General features: G+C 47.9%; 1 protein-coding gene across 3 annotated transcripts in view; it reads right to left on the bottom strand.

The window, feature by feature from the left end:
• The window catches only part of ATP6V0A4 (ATPase H+ transporting V0 subunit a4), a 62,999-nt gene that overhangs the window by 13,582 nt on the left and 26,471 nt on the right, over window positions 1–22,946 (bottom strand). For all 3 annotated transcript variants that reach the window (XM_084896746.1, XM_084896747.1, XM_084896745.1), the window contains 10 exons: window positions 22,684–22,778; window positions 20,442–20,568; window positions 17,853–17,935; window positions 16,863–16,956; window positions 15,248–15,460; window positions 10,808–10,958; window positions 9,818–9,957; window positions 8,033–8,190; window positions 6,418–6,511; window positions 918–1,036 (listed from right to left, as the gene is read on the bottom strand). In XM_084896746.1, coding sequence (XP_084752872.1) covers window positions 918–1,036; window positions 6,418–6,511; window positions 8,033–8,190; window positions 9,818–9,957; window positions 10,808–10,958; window positions 15,248–15,460; window positions 16,863–16,956; window positions 17,853–17,935; window positions 20,442–20,568; window positions 22,684–22,778 — 1,274 coding nt within the window. The remainder of the gene's footprint in view (window positions 1–917; window positions 1,037–6,417; window positions 6,512–8,032; window positions 8,191–9,817; window positions 9,958–10,807; window positions 10,959–15,247; window positions 15,461–16,862; window positions 16,957–17,852; window positions 17,936–20,441; window positions 20,569–22,683; window positions 22,779–22,946) is intronic.

The raw sequence follows: 22,946 nt of genomic DNA, 5'->3' as shown, positions 1-22,946 counted from the left end.
TGGAAATTTAAGCGTCAACGCTAATTGACCAGCCATGGCACTGGCAGTGCTCCCCTGGTGGTTGCCCACAGCCCAGGTCCCAGGGTGAAGGTGACAGGCACAGAGCCCCCGGTAGTCCTACAGTGCACGTGTCATGGTCATTAGCTTAGCAACTGATATTTGGGCGTTATTTGTTACCTCACCATAACCTAACTCATTCTGACTCCTACAGTCCCACTCTATAAAAGAAAACAATCTCAGAAAGGTTAAGCAACAAGTCCATGGTCACGGGGATATGAAAAATTGGTAGTACTACTTAAGCTTCTGATTCCAAACCCTGTTATCATGTGTGTGGCCTCATGCTGCCCTCATGTACTCTCAAACTACTCGCAGCAACTCCTACCAGCCACCAGGTCCCCACAGGGCGCCTCTGAACAGGCACCGTGGAAGCTGGCTTCAAAGACGTATTCCTGCAGTGGGAGTAAGTCAGAGAAGCTTTCCGGAGATGGTTCTTGATCGAAGGAAAGGAATAGGCGGGAGAACATTAAGACCCAAAGAAGGGAGAGGGTGCTGCCGATAGGAAGAAATGACACCAAAGGGAACTTAGACCCTGAGAGCACTTCAGCAAAAGGCACTGTGTGCCCACTGGTGGGAGCTAAGCCTTGATACACACGAACAAACCTTTCAGACTGGGGGACACAAGGTGCTGTGGGCTGGCCAGCCTCGCTCTGAACCCTCATGAGACCATTACTCACCTTTGAGGAGCTCAGTTGAGGAAGACAGGGGCCATTCCCAGGCACCAGCTTGTTCTGGCTCACGCCAATGGACGTGGGGAAGGAGCCTCACCCAGAGGGACAGGGGGCACCAGCTGTGGCTCCGTCACTGCGCATCGTCAATGCGGTCAGACCAACAGGCGGAAAGAGAACCCTAAGACTCACATGTGGTTGAAAAGGCTGAGAATGACGCCAAAAGTCATCTGGACGATCCCCAGGATCACCGACATCTTCATTTTATAGGAGTTCAGGAATGTCAGCTTGTTTGAAGCCAGGTTCCAAATCTGGGTGGGAAAGGTGAAGAAATGCTTGAGGCCAGAATCTGGGCGTCCTACCAGGGTTAGGGACTGTCCCCCAATTTCCCCAGAGAAGTTGCTCTTGGATCCACCGCCTCTAATTCCAGTCCCGTTCCACTCGTGCACTTTAGGTTCAGAGAAAGACCAAGCCCCTTATATAAATGCTGAGTGTCCGAACCATTAGTGCCAGTAAAATAGCAAGTGGCTGAAAGGAAACTGGGGAGGAAAATCCTACATGATTTTTCCCTGACCGAAATGAAGATAAATCATGAAATATTTTGGACGATCACTAAGGAGGTCGCTGGGGAGGTGAGAGAAGGGACATCAGTGATGATGCCCACACACCAGAGGAACTCCCCCCCTCCTTAATATTTTGCTTCCTTTAAGTAAACTTGCCTCAGTTCCCTTAATCAAAGTGTAAAACTGTGGCCCATGAATTTATCCAATCCTTCTTTAAAAAAAAAAAAAAAATGATTTCAGAGAGGAAGGGAGAGGGAGAAAGAGATAGAAACATCAATGATGGCCAAAACCGGTTTGGCTCAGTGGATATAGCATCAGCCTTCGGACTGAAAGGTCCCGGGTTCGATTCCGGTCAAGGGCATGTACCTAGGTTGCGGGCACATCCCCAGTGAGGGGTGTGCAGGAGGCAACTGATAGATGTTTCTCTCTCATCGATGTTTCTAACTCTCTCTCCCTCTCCCTTCCTCTCTGTAAAAAATCAATAAAATGTGTTCGTTTGGTTTTTAAAAATCAATGATGAGAATCATTAATTAGCTGCCTCCTGCACAACCCACACTGGGGATGGAACCTGCAATCCAGGCATTTCCTCACCAGGAATCAAGTCATGACCTCCTGGTTCATAAGTCAATGCTCAAACACTGAGCCACACCAGCTGGGCTATCCAATCCCTTCTTAATAATACATAGCATCTGACTTTGAAAGTCTATGGTGCTTCACATGACAGAGCATCTTCCAGGCTCTTCGCAAGAATATGCTGCTGTAGCCTATATTTATTAGCACTCTGGGTGAGGCATGGTCCCTGCCTTCTCTGAAGTTCCTGCTTGTCAACTTGCGAAGGAATGGGCATGTGTATCTGCCTGCCCCCAGGAGAACAACACAGATAGCAAGCACCCCCGCCCCCACCATCCAGTGGTCAGGGGGCTGATCAGTGACCCCATTCACCCACGTCCTTCTTCCCCACAGAAATCTTAACTCCCTGTAGTTTCCAATCCCCACCCTCAGGCGAGTGATTCAAGCTCTCTCCACCACCTCTGACACCGCTCCAACTTCAGGCACATCCCCAGCTGCCTGCTAGACACGTCTCCAGGGCTTGTCATACTGCATCTCCAAGGTAGCAACGTCACAAATTTCCCTTCCCTCCTACAGTGGCTCAGGGTCAGCATCCACCTAGGCACCGGCTCAATGCCTAATCACCTGCCTCCTCTCCTGTACACACGGGGCAGGGACCACACCTCACTGCTTCTTTACAATGTCCCGAGTGGCTCCCAGCGGGACGATCACTAAGGAGGTCACTGGGGAGGTGAGAGAAGGGACATCAGTGATGATGCCCACACACCAGAGGAGCTCCCTACCCCTCCCCATGTGCCTCGACCTCTAAGCTGCACCAGGCCTGCCCTCCACAGCCCGCTCCTCCTCTGCCCACCTTGTTAACCAACCCTGCGGGATCTCTCAGCTTGGTGAGGGCGGGGTAACTAGCACCCTGCAGAGCCAGCCAAGCCAAGCACTAACCATGCTCATCGGTAACTACCTGGCACACACTAAGCTCCTTAAATGTGTTTATCCTGTTCAATTCTAACAAAAACCCCATGAGACAGAGACATGTGTCCCCCCTTAAGCTATGGTTTCACTTTTTGTGGTTTTAGTTGTCCATGGTCAACTGTGGTCTGAAAATATTAGATGGAAAAATTCCAGAGATAAAAAATTTGTAAGTTTTAAATCATGTGCCATTCTGAGAAGTCTGGTGAAATCTCGCCCTGTCCCTTTCCATACCACCTAAGTCGCGAGCCATTATGTTGTCCAGGGTCTCTGCACTGTACGCTTCCCGCCCGTTAGTTACTGAGATCAACACTAACATAGTATTGATACTAACGTAGGGCTTGTGTTCAAGTCACCCTTATTCTCCTTAAATAAGGACCCCAAGGCGATGCTGGCAATTCAGATATGCCAAAGAGGATCTATTAAGTGCTTCCTTTAAGTAAAAAAGTAAGCACAGTACAATAAGGTAGTTTAAGATAGAGGCCTTACTCACATAACTTTTATTACAGTATATTGTTATAATTGTTCTAGTTTATTATTGTTAATCTCTTATTGAGTCTCATTCATAAATTAACTTTATCAGAGTTATGTATGACAGGAAAAAACAATGTACATGGAGTCAGTACTATCCACGGATTCAGGCATCCACTGGGGGTCTTGGGATGTATCCCCATGAGTAAGGGAGGACAACTCTATAAGGGTCCCCATTTTACACATGAGGGAATTGATCTTATTTTCAGGGAAACGGGGTTAGTTAACCACGTAGGAAAAAATAATACCAATAGCAAATGGAGCATTTACCCCATTTATGCACTAAACTCTTTGTAGGTGTTTTACATGCGAAATCATTTGATCTTCTTGTTATGGGAGAAAAACATGTCTTGTCTTCCCCCATTGCTAGTGGGAGTGGACTTCTTGGGGCACCTTGGAATAAACACTTCCTGATGCCCCCAAGAGAAGATGAGAAATAGTAGAAAGCGTTATTTCCATGAGATTTCGCCCCTGGCTCTCCAAAGTCCCGTTTCCCTTAGCTGGGCTATGGAAGAAGTGTAGCTGGGGTGTCAGTAGAGCTCAGATCAGAGCCAGTGCCCAGCATTTCGGGCCAGGATTTAAACACAGGCTGCCTGATTCCTAACCATTGTTGTGTTCATTTCTTATAAAATACTTACTGACACCTTTAGAAAGGCCGCGCAGCTCTGATAGCCAAGTATTTCGTGATTTGGTTCAAAATAGATGATGCATTCAGTCAGTAAATGCAGCTGTAGAAGCTTCCATTATGCAGAAACCAAGCCCGTCATTAATATATGTAAGAGCTAACATAGGCAGAGGTGTTCTGTTTACCAGGTTATCTCTGGGGACCAGGACGGCAGGCACCGGAGAGGTGGGAAACACAAGTCTTTCTTTTCATTGTTACAGTATTTTGTATTATATGGATTCTTAATCGCACATATTATTATCATATGATAAAAAGACCATAACTTTTTTAAAAATCTAAGTGCTACCAGGAAGAAGATTTTTTCACACACACACACACACACACACACACACACCCCATCCCCTTCTCTTTCACCCTCACGTTTTCCTTTCTGTTTTGCCTGGTGGACAGATGACAAAAACCGCACACAGAGCAGGAACTCTGGAGGGCTCAGTTCTGAGATGTGACTTACCCTTCCTCCCTTTGTGGGGGGCAGACCTGGGCACTCAGGATTTGCTGCTGCATTAGATGTGGGCGGTGAGGGCAAGAGAGAGGACAGTGGGAGCAAAACGATTCAAAGCAAGGCCAATCAGACCCTAAAACCACCCCCTCTGCCTTCCCCCACCTGCTTGCTAATCAGAAAACCCCCAAGACCAAAGACAAAGCCTTCCAGTCACAAAAATAACAACTTGCATGTCTTTTTAGCACTTCGCAGCTTGCAAACCAGCTTTCAAGGACTTTTCTTTTGATAAAATTTGGAATGCAAGTGTCCCTGAGAAGCAAGCATAAGCACATCCTGGGTAATGGTTTTTTTTTTAAATATATTTTTGTTGATTTCATAGAGGAGGGGAGGAGTGATAATAACATCAATGAGAGAGAATCATTGACTGGCTGTTTCCTGCATGCCCTCTACTGGGGATGGAGTCCACAAGCCAGGTATGTGCCCTTGACCCTTCAGTCCACAGGTCGATGCTCTATCCACTGAGCCAAACCAGGTAGGGCCTGAGTAATGCTTTCTGTTTTGTTTGTCTTTAATTCTCACTAGAAGATATTTTTTTCATCGGTTTTTAGAGAGAGTATGGAGAGTATGGGGGGCTGGGGGGTGATGAGGAAGGGCAGAGAGAGAGAAACATCACTGTGAGAAAGACACATCAACTGGTTGCCTCCTGCATGTGCCCCAACTAGGGCCAGAGCCTACAACTGAGGCATGTGCCCTTGGCTGGAATCAAACCCAGGACCTTTCAGTCTTCAAGCTGATGCTCTACCCATGGAGCCAACAGAAAAGCTTTCTGTTTTTATAAGCGGGGGGGGGGGGGGGGGGGGGGGGGGGGGGGGGGCAGGCAGTGGGAGGACCCAGGAAAACTGAAGAGGTGAGAGATGACCCTCAAGATAGGAGAGACCAAACAACCAACGTTAGGGCCAGTGCTGCTCCCTCTTAACGATCAGCAACTAAAGCTGAGCTTTTGGGTTCTCTGTCACAAAAAGAGCTTAGAAGATACACTTCCAGACTGCGTCTCCCAAATTCAGGTCTAGACCACTCATGCTCATTTGGAGCACAAGGCTGCCACCTGGTGGCGATCTGCGCTGGACCACTACTGTGCGTGTCTTCTGGAAAACCCCTTCATATCCAGTGTGAGGAATCACCTTGGTTTTGCTCAGCTCAAATCCAATCGAGACAGATATAACAAACAAAAGCTGACAATCTCTTTTTCCACTCGTATCAATTCTAGGCAGTAAAATGAAACAAAAATAAAAGCAAATCCATATTTTCCTAGGAAAAAAAAAGTTACCCCACTTCAAGACAATGCCCAAGTAGGAAACTTGATTAGGATGCTAAATTGGTGATCTAATATGCAGACTTCCCAGGCAACCAGGGCCTTTTAAATGAAGCAGTCATTGCCCAGCGGCGTGGCTCCGTGGTTGAGCGTCAACCTATGAACCAGGAGGTGAAGGTCAATTCCCAATCAGGGCACATGCCCAGGATGTGGGCTTGATCCCTCGCAGGAGGTGTGTAGGAGGCAACTGATCAGTGATTCTCTCTCATCACTGACATTTCTATCTCTCTCCTTCTCTTTTCCTCTCTGAAATCAATAAAAAAAAAATTTTTTTTAAGAAGCAGCCATTAACCGCCAAGGCATAAGTGATGGAGGATGAGGCAGAGGTTTGGGGAATCGTATGGAAAACAACCCAGGGCCTGGGCCAGGGATGCAGGCGAAACACTTGAAGTCAGCGCAGTGTGTCACAAAACCTCCGTCCATGTAATGCTATCTCAACACACGTTGGTTGGTTTGACAGGTTCTGGCACTCCCCCCATCACACCCCACACCGCCGCCCCAATTTCTCCTCAGTCAGTCATCTAACTATTTAATAACTACTTAAGCCCAGAGGACATTATTACCGGATCAATCCCAAATGGGTACGGGTTCCCAGAGTACACGCCCGGAATGGCAGGGTTCAACTGCAAAAGTGGGTTTGTTTCCACCGTTTCCATGCTACAGAGGGAGGAAGGAAAAACAAAGCCAGTGAGTGACCAAAGGCAGGACAAAGTACCTGGGTGACATCTGTCCAGCCAATCACAGCTAACGGCTGGTGCACCGCATCAATTCAGCTCATTGGGTTAGCCCATGAATGGTACTGAACCCTCACTGTGTGCCAAGTACCATCCTGTGGCCTGAGCAACAGAAATGACCCACCAACCCCCAAGGAGTATATAGTCTGAGCTTTCAAAGTGCTCCCAGCCTAAGGGGTACACATAGTAAAAAATAAAAATAAAAATTATACTACATCAGAGAAAAGGTAGGGCAGGGATGAAGGAGCCCAGAGAAATAGATTCTAGCCCAGGGACCGGCCTGGGCATTCTCTCCCGGGAGCACATGGTGACCCTGGAGGAGGGAGCTGGCTTTCACACAGGGGCCCTGATCTCTGTGAAACCCAGCCCTCAACAGTTGGGGTCCATGAATGTCTGTAAGTCTATGTGTCATTTTCCCCCAGAAGCACAAAACAGCACACATCTATAGAGGGCCCCCAAAATGAGTATCTGAAATGGTGAGACAGAGTGCTGGCAACTTTAACAGACGGTCTGCAAAAACACCTGCTTCCTCCTGCGGCTGAGGTGCTGGAGGTGTTCGGTCTCAGAGAGGAGAATTAGGGAGTCCGATCATGCCCCCAGGCCCTCGATGGACAGTGAAGGCAGCCGGCACAAACTGGCCACCCTAGACACACATACAGATCCCTATCTTAACAACACACCTCCGGGCAAGTAGTTGGGTTTCACTAGCAGTGGCGTGTTTGTGTGTCCACAAACCAGAAAGCCATCCCTGACGAGAGCGAACTGGCGGAGTACCCACAGCTAAGCCTGCTGTTGAGCATAAACAGTTTCACAGAACACCGGCATCAGACAAGGCCATCCTGTGACCGTGATGGATCGAGACAAAAGCAAGACCAGTCCACAGCCATATCTGATATAGAATATGGACATGTCAACAGAAGGACATTGTCCAAGTCACAAAAATGACCAGAGATAACCTTTGTCCTCTTAGAGGCCAAATCCTCTAAGTCAGCCCTTTCTTTAAAAAAATAAATAAATAAAAATATATATATATCCCTTCCAGAGAGGAAGGGAGAGAGAGAGATAGAAATAGCAATGATGACAGAGAATCATTGATTGGGTGCCTCCTGCATGCCTCATGCTGTGGATCAAGCCCTCAACCCAGACATGTGCCCTGACCAGGAATCGAACCATGACCTCCTGGTTCATAGGTTGACACTCAACTACTGAGCTATGCCAGCCAGGCAGTAGAGATAAAGTTTTAAAAGCCATTTCCATGTGTACCAGTTACCAGCACAGTTACTGAGGAAGTGGCACAGGTCTCACGCTCAGTTGAGAAAATGGCATTATTTGTTGAATTTGTGGATACACCTCTGGGCCGAGCCAGGCATAGATTTGCTCACCATAGATGGCCAGGATCAACTCCTCTCTCCCCCCACCCTCCCACCCCCATCTGTGAACTCACCTCCATGTGCCATTTCTGAACATGGGTCGGACGCTCCAAGAAGAGCCGAAGATGTTGAAGGCCTTGGAGAAGCAGTCGTTGTAAATGAAGCCCGTGTAAATGGAGAAGATGCCCATGAGGAGGATGAGATAGCGCCCGTGGAAGAAGGTGTTCCAGATCTGGCCTCGGGGAGACAGAGAGGGCTGTCAGTGAGCTCTGAGCCGGCCCTGGGGCGTGTGCGATCAGGTCTCTCCATAGCAAAGCACGCAGGCCCCATGAAGGGGGCCACGCGATGAGGCAGGCACCAAAGTGACCCAAATAGCAGAGCGCACACACCATGATTTTCCTGAGCTTCTACAGGTCACTTAGAAAAGTCCCGGACTGGTCATTGCTATTGTGGAAGCAAGCATAGAAGCCTCATATTCTTGAATTCAGCCTTGGTTAGAAGATGTGATTGAAACAGAAACTGAGGCCTCGCCTGTGAAAGAAGGGACTTGAAAGTGGGTGGCTGTGTCTCAAGCACTTCCAGGAGGTAAGCACTGAGCTGGCTGCTAAATTTTTACTGCAAGTCAAATCTATACTCATTTGGTGGGTCTCCATTAAAAGTTGAGTTTCTAAGTACATCCACTAAGAAGAGAAAGTATTTTCCCAATACTGCAGGATGTGCAACAACCATCAGAACCACTGAGTGGGAGTTGGAGGCTTCAAATATTTATTACAGGAAACTACATCTATTAAAATGCTTGTCAGGATCCTGACCGGGTTGCTCAGTTGGTTAGAGCGTCATCCTGATATGACAAGGTTGTGGGCTCAATCCCAGGTCAAGGCATTTACAAAGAATGCATAAGTAAGTGGAACAACAAATCAATGCTTCTTTCACTCTTTCTCTCCCTTCCTCTTCCTCTAAATAAAATGCTTGTCATGAAAACTGTATTAGTCATAGGTCGATTTATCACTAACCTTGCTTGTGATTAACCTACTCTGACATCACTGAACTAGCTCTAGTTAAATCAACCTGTAAAAAATAGATTGCAGATAGTCTTAAAACTCAGAACACAGCTAAAGGCATGTTTGCACTTTGTAGAATGCAATACCACTGTCCACAAAGTGACGTCAGCTGGTTAACTTTGAAACAATGCAACTCTTGAGTTGTCTCCACCTTCACATCGCTCTGTGAGGGAACTTCATGAAAGGTCTAGACTTCAGGTGTGAAAGTGAAGACATGGTATTCGGGATGTCTGTGCTTCACAGGAACACTGAGCAGGGGCTTGTGGGGAAGGGCCTCTGCCATAAAAAATTATTTGTGCTATTTTAAGTGGAAAAAAAAAATGAGGCTACCAATTAATATACACTATTTGACCCTGACTCCTAAAATTATATATTTTTGTATAAGCACAGAAAGGAAACTAGAAAGATAATACAGAAATACTCATTGTAATTTTTTTCTAAGTAGATGGCTATATTTTCCCAATAAACATATATTGCTTTTATAATCAAAGAAAAAAATCAATATTAGCAAAAAAGAAAAAAAATGGGGGGGGGGGAGATCAATGCCTTGCCAAACAATGTACAAAAAATAACAAAAAATGCAAAAGGCACTACACCAAACCATCCAAAGGACTGTGGATGAAAAGGGACCACATGCTAACCTGACAAGCTCAGGGAAGGCCTCGTGTTTATGCTGAGTTTGGGCCCTTACTTTTCTTAAGAACATGCTATTCCTATGGCAAAAACAACATCCACATGTCCTTGAGGAAATGAGACATTTATGTTCTTGAGGAAATGAGACATTGGATGGGCCCCCACCTCATTATCCGTCTTCTGGGCGAGCAAGCGTCTCTCATTATGGACCATCCAAAGGGCTGCCAGCAGCATCACGGTTCCGTGACCACAGTCTCCAAACATCACGGCAAACAGGAAGGGGAACGTGATGATGGTGTAGGGAGCTGCAGAGGTGAGAACCACAACAGCCTGAGTCTTCCCAACAGTCCTTTGGGCTCCCGACTAAAGCTCTGTCTACCACGCTCCTTGGGAGAGGCTGGCTCCCTCGGGCCTTTCTGATTCTGTTATCTCTCAGTATTCGTACCCCTGGCACTGCTTGGCTCCCACATACATGAGCTCATCAGTGGATAAGCACTATGATTCCCTGTGTTATAGATGAGCTGAGTTTGGGAGCGGTTAAGTGACTTACCCAAGACCACAAAGTTTCATGGGATTTAAAATCCGTTTTCTACATGCTTTTTATTCTCTTTCCACTACCATCTTCTGCTTATTTCTCCACCATTTATATGCACCATAGATCTCCAGCAGTTATGCACCATGGGGCCCTGCCTTATGGTTCACAAATTAGATTGGCACACAGACTACATAAGAACACCATGATGCATGCTTGGCTAACAGACATCTGGTCTACCTCTTTATTTTATAAATCACAGTTTATGTCACTAGGAACCCAGTCTTCTGACTCCAAGTTCTGTGTGTTCCATCTCTCCCACACAACTATGGGAGTGTGAAGATGCCTAGAGATGATCCTCATTGAATTGTTAAACAAAGAACCAAATGTGGCTGCCTGATAAGGCTACAGTTTAAGGGAGAACAGGTGAAATCTTGACAAGGAACAAATCTTTCACTAATCACCTTTTACAGAAGACAATGCAGAGCATTACAAAAACAAATACGATTTTAGGAAAGCCAAAGTTTTAAGTAATTCACCTCCTAGGTTGCCACCTTGGGGGTAAAACTTACCCAATTTTCATTTTCAAGCTGCTCAGGCATGCAACATATCAGGCACCTTACCTGGGTTTATCTCTCGGTAATTGCCTACGCCATAGGCATCTACAATATTCTGGAAGCCGGCAGTGAATTTGTTGGTCCTGTTAAACGTGGGAGGAGCCGTTTTAGATTGCACTGCTGTCAAGATAGGGGCCATGGAAGAGCCACTTAGTTCCTGCAAGAAAGAACACGTGACAAAAACGTAAGGAGGAGCGCCTTGGGCTGGGTACCAGCACGTGGATCATAGGGCAACCTTTGCCACCACTTACTGGGTGGACATGGGATAATCTCCTGGCCTCTTTGAGACTCATGATCTCTCCCATAAAAGTGAAAACCTTCCTATCACTTATCTGACTTATCTGACAGGAGGGTTGTCAGGAGAGTAGAATTCCTGCTTCTCTGGGAGTTTGCAGTCTCCTGCTCCTCAAATGCATGTTTCCGCCTGGGCTCTGGGGCTGGCTCTGCTCTTCCTTTCTCTCCAACCGCTCCCCCAAAAGCTCATCCACTTTTTTTGAATTTTGGTTCAATCTTTCAAATGGCCTTGACCTGCTTGAAAATTTCAATTACTTTTTTTTTCATTGCCTGCCTAGGCTTGCAAACTCTCATGTCTCAGCAACCCTACATAATCCAGAAGCCTAGAACTGGAATCATCAGCTTGCCCTAATTCCAGGCTATTCCTCTGACAGTCTCCATTCCCCAAATTCTTTTTTTTTTTTTTTTAATATATTTTATTGATTTTATACAGAGAGGAAGGGAGAAAGATAGAGAGTTAGAAACATCGATGAGAGAGAGTCATCGATCAGCTGCCTCTTGCACACCCCCTACTGGGGATATGCCCACAACCAAGGTACATGCCCTTGACCGGAATCGAACCCGGGACCCTTCAGTCCCCAAGCCGACGCTCTATCCATTGAGCCAAACCGGTCCCGGCCATTCCCCAAATTCTTAAAACATTGAAGTCCACAGACTTCTCCCTTCTTCTGATGTAGTCAACCAATCTCCAGATCTTGCTAATTGTCCCTTTGCAATCCCTCTCCCTCCCATTCCCACAGCCACCAGCCACACCCTAGCCTCCCCATCTTCCTTCATCTCTTTCCCTCCCATTTATCTTACACTCCAGACTGCATAATCCTTTTAATAAAACAAAACAAACAAAAGGCACTGCATTAGTCATGTTACCTTCCTGCTCAAAAATCCTCAAAGGCTTCCTCTTACCTAAAGAATTAAGCCAGAGCTCTTTAGCTTTGTAATCAAAACTTCTTTATATCGCTGACTTAATCCTCTGTTCACACCTTCACCCCCACTGCTTTTCCGTGGAAATCACCCAACACCACAGTTGCCACCTCCCTTGTTCACTTGCCCAAGTAGGAACCACTCTCCAAGCTCACCCCCTACGAACCTCCTGGTCACACTCCAACAGCACTTACCACCTGCACACCCAATGGGGCTGAGCACCAGCTAAGTGAGTGCTCGTCAATCCTCCTAATAATGCCCCATTTTAGAGATGAGGAAACTAAGGTATAGAGAGGTTCAGTAACTTTCCCAAGCTTACATGCAAGCAGAGGAATTCCTTACTCTGTGATTATATACTAGAGGCCCGGTGCACGAAATTTGTGCACATGTAGGGTCCCCAAGCCTGGTGACGATCACGGCCACTTGGGGCCTTCTGGCTGCCAGCCAGGGCCTCCCTTCATTCCATATAGCCCCCTGGTGGTTAGCACGTGTCATAGCAAGCGATTGAACTCCCAGTCTCCTGGTTGAACTCCCAAGGGGACAATTTGCATATTAGGCTTTTATATATATAGCTCTTTTCATGTGTGCGATTATGACCTCCTTGAGGTCAAGGACTGTGGCTTCCTCCTTTCTTCCTAACATGTCCTCCAGCAGCAGACATAACATTAGCATAACCTAAGTATTTTTTGCTCATTAGTGATAATAGCTATCCTCCTACACTTGTCTCCTTATCTCCTACCAGCATAGAGCCTTCTACTCCTATCTGGGGAAATACTTTGATTATTTTAGAGCAGTGTTTCCCAAACTTTTGACATATGCGTACCCCTTCTATAATTTTCGTAATGCTGAGTACCCCTTGTACTCATGAGAATGTAGAATTAGGTGCAGCTAAGCACGGTGCAGTGCATATCCCCACCAAACTCTGGTGCAACGCGTACCCCCACCAAACTCTTCCCGTACCCTTGGGGGTACGCGTACCACACTTTGGGAAACACTGTTTTAGAGGATGAAGAAACTGTAGAAGTAGCTATAAGCAGCAGCCTTGCAGAAGTCTGACACCTTTGTGATTACAGAGCACATTGTCCAGTGAAATCCTTGCATTAGGACAACTCCTCCCCGAAGGCTTGACGTCTTCTCCACACCATAGCCACGTGTTTCTAAAATGCAAACCGGATCATGTCACCCAGCACGGGAATAAAATCAGCTCACTTACACGCCACGTGGTCCTTCAGGAACGGCCCTGCAGCCTCTCCCTGACCTTCTTCCCATTCCTCAAGCTGCTGCGCCCTCTCTCCAGCCTCTGGTCTGCAGGTGGGCCCGCACCACACACTCCTCCCACCTCTCTTCTGACCACGCTTCCACAGTCCAGCTCACGCATCACTTCCTCCAGGGAGCCCCCTGCCCTCCCCAGTCTGGGTGAGACACTTTTTGCAGGTGCCCCCTTTGGGGAGTTACTGGACCATCATGTGAGGACATTCAAATCCTGCCTCCTGGCTACAGAATCACAACAAGTTACTTCCACTCTATCTGCCTCAGTTTCCTCATCCGTATAAAGGGGATAGAGACAGCTCCTATCTCTTAGTCCCACCCCACCTCAAGGTCTTCACCTTTGGATCTCTCAGCCTGAAAGTTCTTCCTCGCACCCACTCCGGTCTTCCCAGGGCATTTAGGGAAGTCTGCTCCAATGCCAGCCTTCAGAGGGGCCCCTGCCCAGAGCAGCCCTATCACAGCTGTAAGACCTCAAAGTTCAAATGCTGCCTTGACATCGTTGCGTCTCACAGGGCCCCAAAGGTCAAGCCATGAGTCCCTCTGGTCTCACCAGCTATGCCACCCACTCAGCAGGCAAGGCCCACCACTGTCCTCTCAGCCAGCCCAGCCCAGTGCCTAGTGGTCAGTCTAATGGGTTCCGCTTCCTAGAAAATTATTCCAGCGAGTAATCACACCAGCCCATGGAAACCAGGGGTCACCCGACCCCGTTGTCACTACAGAACCTGCCTCCCTCAGCCCCTGCGGGCTCACTCTGCTTCCACGTACCGGCCCCAAGTGCAGCCTCCACGTGGCCCTGTGTGGCACGTGGTGTCCTCCCCGGGTGACGAGCATATGTGACTAGTAAACTGCTGCCAATCTCAACTGTCCAGCGCCAGGTGTCCCGTGTTTGGCCACCTGGCACTCTTTGGGGCAGAGGGTCCCTTCTTCACCAATAAATGAGAGTCCACAACTCACCCCATCCCTCACCACCCCCTGCCTCACTTCCACCCACCATGGATCACAGCCTGACATCACACTAACGATGGACATGCCGAGTGCCTGTCTCCCTTTCTCGGAAGTCTATCAGAGCAGGGCCTTGTGACTGCACAGGCCTACATCTGCTCCTGTGCACCGTGAACATGAGAGACATGAATGGCGAGCGCCGGGTGAACCAGCATGTAGGGCACCTTCTGCTCCCGCCAGCTGTTCCTACAGGAGCCTGGCTATTGTCTGTCCAGGGAGACCGTGACTGTTATGAGGCAGAGGGTGGTGAGAGCCACAGTCATAATGAGCACGAAAGACAAAGTGACTGCCGAAACCGGTTTGGCTCAGTGGATAGAGTAGGGGTGTCGAACTCAATCAGAGAAGGGGCCAAAATCTAAAATCCAGCTTAAATCGTGGGCCGAATGGTTTACTGAACAGTCATAAACTGACAATGTCATAAACTGACAGCGGAGTGCAGTGATGACAGCGCGGTGCGGGCCACACTGCAAGGCCTGGCGGACTGGATTTGGCCCGCGGGCCTTGTGTTTGACACATGTGGGATAGAGAGTCAGCCTGTGGACCGAATGGTCCTGGGTTCGATTCCGGTCAAGGGCATGTACCTTGGTTGCGGGCACATCCCCAGTAGGGGGTGTGCAAGAGGCAGCTGGTCAATGATCCTCTCTCATCGATGTTTCTAACTCTCTATCCCTCTCTCTTCCTCTCTGCAAAAAATTCAATAAAATATATTTAAAAAAAGAAAAAGGAAAAAAAAGAAAGCCAAGGTGACTAATGGTCCATCACTGAGAGGAAAGGCGTTTCTGCTATGCGCCCTGCCTCCAGTCACAACCGCAGACACAAAGACCAAAGTGACGATCCTATCAGCAAGGCACCTGTGAGATTCACGTGACTCAGGAGGCTGACAATCCCTCAGTGCCCGGAGGGGCTGCCGAGGCTGGACGTGACTCATCTTCCCCCTCCCCCGCTCCGCCTGCCACCCACCATGCCTTGCTCCAGCGCCTTCTTGATGCGCCCAGCATCTGCCACGGGGAACCAGATCTCGGCGATGAGGCACTGCTGGGTGACGTCGATGTTGCACATGTTGAGGATGTGGTAGATGGCCTTCATCTTCTGCACCTTGACCGCCCAGGAGTGCCAGTTGGCAGCCGCTTCCTGTAGGAGGCCCTGGCGGTGAGACTCTGTTTGTGTTATCACCTGGGCAAAAAACAACACACAGAAAAACGAGGGCCACTCAGGAAATGTCTGTCACTGTGACAGAAATGGGGGTTCGTCAGCCACCGTGGCTTCCTTTGCTCTGGGCTCCCTCCTCTGGCCTGTGGCTCTCTCCTGGCCTCTCATGAGCAGTGTGTCTCCCCTACTAGAGGTTAAAACCCTTGGCAGAATCTCCCTTTTTGTATAAATTCCTTCCAGTACTGTTGTTATTGTTGGATCCTGTCTCCCCTCCAAAAGATATGTTCAAGTCCTAACGCCTGGTAACTGGGAAGGCGATCTTGTTTGGAAATAGGGTCTTTGCAGATGCCATCCAGTTAAGGTGAGGTCACACGTGAGTAGGGTGGGCCTACTGGGTATGACTGGTGTCCTTGTAAGAAATTTGGACAAGGGGGTACACAGAGAAGAGCACCTGTGTGATGGAGGCAGAGACTGGGGTGACGCATCCACACACCAACGAATGCCAAGAGACCTTTCTAGGAGGGCGAAGATGTCCATTAGCCGGAGAGTTCGGAAACACACACACAGCCAATGTCTAAGGTCAGCACTGAGGATCTAGAACTGTGCTGGCCAACGCGTCAGCCGCATGGAGCTACAAGAATTCAAATCCCTCACCATGTCCCAAGAGCTCCAAGCCCCAGGTGCTTGGCTCCTGCGGGTTATAATATAACATTTCCCCCACCACAGACATCTCGTTGGGGCAGCACCGATGCAGAATTTACAGTACACTGTGGGATCAGCTGCTCTTAGGGATAACTTTCAAAGCGTATTAAAGAAAGTATTCTAATCACGTAAATGCTGAGCGCCACCCTGGGTGAGGACAGACTTTACAGCAACTGGGCTATTCAGCAGAAAAAGCATCGGTCAGGCCGAGACCAGTTTGGCTCAGTGGATAGAGCATCGGCCTGCAGACTGAAAGGTCCCGGGTTCAATTCCTGTCAAGGGCATGTACCTTGGTTGTGGGCACATCCCTGGGGGGCTGGGGGTGTACAGGAGGCAGCTGATAGATGATTCTCTCTCATCAATGTTTCTAACTCTCTCTTCCTCTCTGCAAAAAATCAATACTATATATATATATATATTTTTTTTTTTTTTAAATCGGTCAGGCTGGCTGTTGGACTTCACTGGCTAGCTGGCTGTACCATAGATGAGGCTGGGCTGTGGTCAGTTGTAGCTCCAGGCAAACTATTCCTGACATGAAGAGTCATCACCTCGAGCCTATGAAACAGCTTTGATATGAAATCGTCTGCACCAGGAGCTACAAGAGCATTGCAAGCACCCCAGCCAGCTTCCCAGTGAGGACCCCAGAGGACAGGACTGATTGGGCAATGGCAGAGGCAGCCCCCCGCCGTGCCCCTCGGACCACGAGCCGGAAGCCCGCACTCACGGTGACTAAGTCTTCCAGCCTCGTGTTGATGCCGGCCAGCATCTCCTTGCGCTCCGCCGCGGGCTCTGGGCAGGGGTAGATGGTGGCCCGGAACCTGTGTAACACATTCCAAAGGGACACGTGGTTACCACTCCGAGGCATTCTGCACACCCTCTTCCGCTAAGTCACTGTTGGCTGGTGTTGGTGAAGCAACACCTTTTCCTAGACTCACCCTCTCAGAGGCCGTCTATCCATGAACCCCATGATAGGGGTTCCCAACACGTGGCTCATACTATGGGAATGAGTGAGCTTCTGTCAAACCATAACGCCCGTGAGCTGTGACATAAACAAGACTACAAGCTTAACTTGCCCCTTTTCTCTTCCCATCCCCAAATCTATGAATGCATTCATGTCCTTCTTTACGGAGTAACTTCTGCTTCTAAGGGGCTGGATATGAGATGATTCTGCAGCGTTAGAAACAGCTTAGCCGAAACCGGTTTGGCTCAATGGATAGAGCGTTGGCCTGCGGACTGAGGGGTCCCGGGTTTGATTCCGGTCAAGAGCATGTACCTTGGCTATGGGCACGTCCCCAGTAGGGGGTGTGCAAGAGGCAGCTGATCGATGTTTCTCTCTCATCGATGTTTCTAACTCTCTATCCTTCTCTCTTCCTCTGTAAAAAAATCAATAAAATATATTAAAAAAAAGAAAAAGAAAAAAAAGAAAGAAACAGCTTAGCCTGGGGTTTGCCTGTGAGCAGGAGTAAACCGCAATGGTTAAAAGGTCCGCTTTCAGTTACCTTTACATTTTGCCCCTTCCAGGCCTCTCAGTTCCTATTCCCACAGCTATGAAGGGCCAGTTACATTCTTCACATTCTCTTGTCAAACGTGGGAAAGTTATTCTGAATCCCTCAGCGGACCTCAGAGACCCCGATGGTGCGTTTCGCACTGCACACCTCCGGCCTCACCCTGCCCCGCATCGCTGGTGCAGGAGCCACTGCCCTCCCCCCCTTACCCCTCGCAGATCTTCCTGATCTTCTGCCTGAGCTGCTCTCCTTGATAAAATATGATGAACATGTTCTTCTTCACTTCTTCTTTCTGGAAAATCAGAACAAGGAGAAGAAAATTAGCTTTTCTTTCTGGTTACACTGTAATAAAAACACCAAGCTCTGTTTTTAGGTTTTAAAATATATATAAATTTAAAATTGAAAAGCTTCCATTTCTCCCAGTTTGTCCAAGTCCATCATTCATTATGGTTGAGGGCAAGGCCGCAGAGGCAGGCTGTACGGGGCCAGCAGGGAGGCCGGTGCAGTCTGAAGGGGACAGAAAGTTCCACTAACGGCGACACTAGCTGGATTGCAGCTGGGCTTGTCCTCAGCTCTGAGCCCTCTCCCTAAAGAGAAGTGTTAATAAACGAGGAAACATCCCGAAGAGGGTCGCCAGGATATTGCCAGGCTTAACACGAGAAGAGCTGGCCTCGCTGCCAGGATTAACTCACACACAGACATTGCAGGGGCCAGTAAGAGCTTGACATTTAACGAAGGTAGAGCCATGCCTAATGTGGGACTCACAGACTCTCACTGTCCATCCGTAAGAACATGGATTAAAGTGCACCTTTCCTTTGCCTGCCTGCTTGTGTTTATGTGCAGATCAAAGTCTGGGACTGCGACACAGGAAAGTGCATTGAAACCCTGAGGGTGAGGCCCGTGGCGTTAGCGTCCAAGGACAGCGTGGAAGGCGTATCAGGAAGCCGGGCCTCGGCCAATCTTGCATCCTCGGAGCCCAACAACGTATTTTTGGCCGGGAGCCCGGATGTGGCCCATGCTTGCACCTTCACCCCAGATGGGCAACGTTAGTGGTGTCTGGAGCTGCTGATGAGGCAAGACGCCAAATCCACTGTGTGATCAAACCACCCAGGGCCTCTCCGGTATAACATCGCCACACACGGCTCTCGGAACTCAGGCCCTTGCCTCTCCCTGCCCAGGGCGCGTAGCGCGGGCAGAAAGGGTAGGCAGGGTAGGCAGGGCAGTTCCTCGCTCCAGGCCCAAAGTCACCGTGCCAGAGACCCCACAGATCCTTGCAGCCAGGACTGCCAGGGCCCCACGCCAGGCCTGCCCAAACCCATCAGACACCTGTGCCTCACCAGCCCGTCTCTCCAGCAAGGTTAGCCGAAACAGCTGCCAACACAAAGCAACCGCAGCCAGTGTGTGCATTTCTGAAGCCGCGATGCTCAGGCCTGGACAGTGGGCTGGCGCAGAGGGAACGAGCTTCGTCAGGTTCCCTTCCTGCTGCAGAGCCGCGGCACATGGTCTGTGCTTTCTCGGGCCACAGACCCAGGGGCTTGCGCTTCTTGCACTTGCAGAAGACAACTCAGGTTGTCTTCCTGAGTCTGGTTAATGGCGGTAAGAACGCGGGCCACAGATCTGCGGACAGCTCGGATCTCAGGAGGCTGGGAAGCAGCGCCGCCTGTGCCTTTGGCTCCGCAGCTGGGACAGCTCCGCCTTCAGGCCATCCAGCTGTTTGAGCAACGGGTCCTTCCTGCCGTGAAGGTCTGGAGCCCTGATTTTGGCCGTGGCTAAACAAGCCGCATCCGCCTGCCGAAGATGCATCTTAAAAGCCCAAGTTTGGCAATTCCCAAGAAAGGGAGCATATGTGTTTCATACGCATATATGAAAATGTTGCTTCCAGCAAAGAAAGGTGCTCTTTTGCTCTTATTTCATTCGGGGCGGAGGGTAGTCAAGGTAAAACGATGGAGCCCATTGTTGGAAAAGTTGCAATAAATCCAACGATCTTGTCACATACACTTGGGGCACTGGAATCAGGTACGATACCCCCCCCTCCCCCCGAGAAATTATCTGTCAGGTCCCAGCCAGTATCACAAAAATGTCCACAACCCGTTAAGCCAGCAATCTGATTTCCTTGAATTCCTATTCTGGAAGCAATTCAAAAGAAAATAAAAATCCACATGCATGACGATTCAGGGGATTGGACCTGCACCCCATTCCTGCACACTTGACCAGGAATCGAACCTACAACACTTCCATCTGTGGACTGTCACTCTAACCACTTAGCAACACCAGCCCCACATCATTCATTCTTATGCTCATGTGCACACGGACCTAAATCAGTTTAGTTCTTTGTGATTAAGAGACAGCCTGGCTGGGTAACTCAACTGATTAGAGCATCATCCCGATACACCAAGGCTGCAGGTTCTATCTCTGGTCAGGGCACATACAGGAAGCAGCCAATGAATGCATAAATAAGTGGACCAACAAATTGATGTTTCTCTCTCTCATTCTCTTTCCCTTCGGCTCTCTCTAAAACCAATTTTTTAAAATCATGACAATAAAAAAAGACATAGCTGCCTAGTGTGGAAGGAGTACAGCTAAGTTTCTAGAAACTAGTATAGCTAAGTTTCTTGAAGAAATGCAGTATTAGTAAGAATCAGTTCTTGACCTTTCAAAGGTAGGGGGGGGAAAAAAGCAAGGGACTAGATATTGGCTTCACAGAACCAAAGACTCGTGTTTGCAGGAAGGAACACAAGCCCTCTGGGGAGCGCTCCGGGGAATTTAGGAGGAAGTTATCTGCAGCCTGAGATACCCACTGTGACTGGATCCTCCAGAACCGTGTCCATCTCGCTGAACTTCAAGTAGATGTTTCCTCGGCAAACTCGCCACAGCAGCCTCTCGAAGGAAGCCATCCTCTCCCTGTTTATCACGCCAGCCGTGAACCTGGGGTCAAGTCAGAAGAGGACACGTTACTGAGGAACAGGAAGTGGGGGGCCGGGAGAGGACCCCTGGAGACGTGAGGATGTGAAGCCATTGAAGGACCACCTCCCGCCAAGCAGGACGTGAGGACACAGCCCTGCCTGGCACTCTGCGTCCCTGCCCTAATTTACCTCAAGTCCCTGTGACCGCCAGTTTTCTTGGACATGGTAAGGCTTTCTTAACCATCTCAGTAGTGTGTATTCAATTATTTGCAATTAAAAATATGATCGACCATTCATTATAGCATTGTAGATGCTCAAAATGCTCAACAATAGTCTCTGTATTCTTACAATGTACTAGGAGGGAAACATACACATGGATTTGTATACATCTTTATTTTTACCATCATCCGGGCATCTAGATCACTTCTGACCCGAACTTTACACGTTAATCTTAAGATGGTTACCTTTTACACGTCTATTATTTTTAATGTACATTGGTCTGTATTACTTTCAGATCAAACATTTTCAATAAATATCTTTTCTTTCTATTTCTAATTCAATGCTTACTACCCAAATAGCAGGCCCTCAGGTAGCTATTGAATAAAAATTAAAAAAAACTAGAATTGTAAAACCCAGCACTTGGATCAATTCATCAATTTTACTTTCCACTGTGTGAAATCCCACCATTTTGATGGGCATACCCACATTGTATCACCACTGCTTGTGAATGACTTGACTGTGTAACTATCCCATTTCTAATTACACTTCAAACTTCGAAGTCTAAATCTATTTTATATCAAATCAACATTTCAAAGTTAAAGAAAAAAAAAACACACATAGAAATTAAAATCCAAAAAAAGGGCCAAGACTGGTTTGGCTCAATGGATAGAGCGTTTGGGCATGTACCTTGGTTGTGGGCAAATCCCCAGTAGGGGGTGTGCAAGAGGCAGCTGACCAATGACTCTCTCTCATCGATGTTTCTAGCTCTCTATCTCTCTCCCTTCCTCTGTGTACAAAATCAATAAAATATATTAAAATACAAAAAAAAGGGAAAAATATATCCTACAAGCCTTGTCCCAAAGCCAGGGAAAGTTAAGAAAACCCATCAAAATTATTATCTCTGTCTTAGCTCGGTTGGTTAGAGCATCATCCTGATATGCCAAGGTTACAGGTAGTCAGGGCACATACAAGAATCAACCAATGAGCCAAAACAGGTTTGGTTCAGTGGATAGAGCGTCGGTCTGCGGACTGAAAGGTCCCAGGTTCGATTCCAGTCAAGGGCATGTACATTCGTTGTGGGCACATGCCCAGTAGGTGTGCAAGAGGCAGCCGGTCAATGTTTCTCTCTCATCAGTGTTTCTAGCTTTCTATCCCTCTCCCTTCCTCTCTGTAAAAAATCAATATAATATATTAAAAAAAAAAAAAAAAAAAAAAAAGAATCAACCAATGAGACACTGGGGTGGTGGGGGCTTGCCCTGGGGGTGAGAGCGGTGTCTGTGGGGGGGTCATTTGGGGGAAAAGGAGACATATGTAAAACTTGAAACAATAATAAATAAATAGCCGAAACCGGTTTGGCTCAGTGGATAGAGCGTCGCCCTGCGGACTGAAGGATCCCGGGTTCGATTCTGGTCAAGGGCATGTACCTTGGTTGCAGGCACATCCCCGATGCGGGGTGTGCAAGAGGCAGCTGATCGATGATTCTCTCTCATCGATGTTTCTAACTCTCTATCCCTCTCTCTTCCTCTCTGTAAAAAATCAATAAAATATATATTTTTTAAAATAATAAATAAATAAATAAATTTGTTTTCTAGGGGGTGGAAAAGGATCAACCAATGAATGCATAAATATGTGAAACAAAAAAAACACACACACACACACAAATGTTTCTTTTTCTTTCTTTCTCTCTCTCAAAATCTATTAAAAAATAAATAAAAATTTAAAAATGATTATTCCCACTTCTTTTCTATGTGGGGACAATACAAGCATCGCACTCTTTGGGCTCATTCCAGCGGCTCTCTGTTCATTCATTCATCTCTTCACTCATTCAAACACTCAGGGAAACCCATCCCCCGCTGGGCATTGAGCTACCAACGGAGGACCCGTCTCCACATCACTTCCAGAGCAGAGTTACACTAACCCCAGCTTTCCGGCCATGTACGCAGGCATAGCTCTTAACTCCAGGAGGCCCGAGGTGTCTTCCGTAAAGAAATCATCAGGTAAGTTGGTCTCTGTCTGAAAGTTAAATGATCAATATATTCATTGGAAATGTATTTAAACAACCTTAAAAGCACCCCATGCCTCAAAGTTTATTCTATTTCTAAGGAAGCTTTAATTTTCTACAAATAGTTAACAGAATTCAAAAAGTAGAGCGCTCCATGCCACATCAAAAAGCTTCCCTAA

This window comes from Pipistrellus hanaki, assembly GCF_964339955.1.
Source record: "Pipistrellus hanaki genome assembly, chromosome: 10".
NCBI lineage: Eukaryota > Metazoa > Chordata > Mammalia > Chiroptera > Vespertilionidae > Pipistrellus > Pipistrellus hanaki.
The sequence above is the reverse complement of the archived record's forward strand: the minus strand, read 5'-3'. Positions and strand labels throughout refer to the sequence as shown.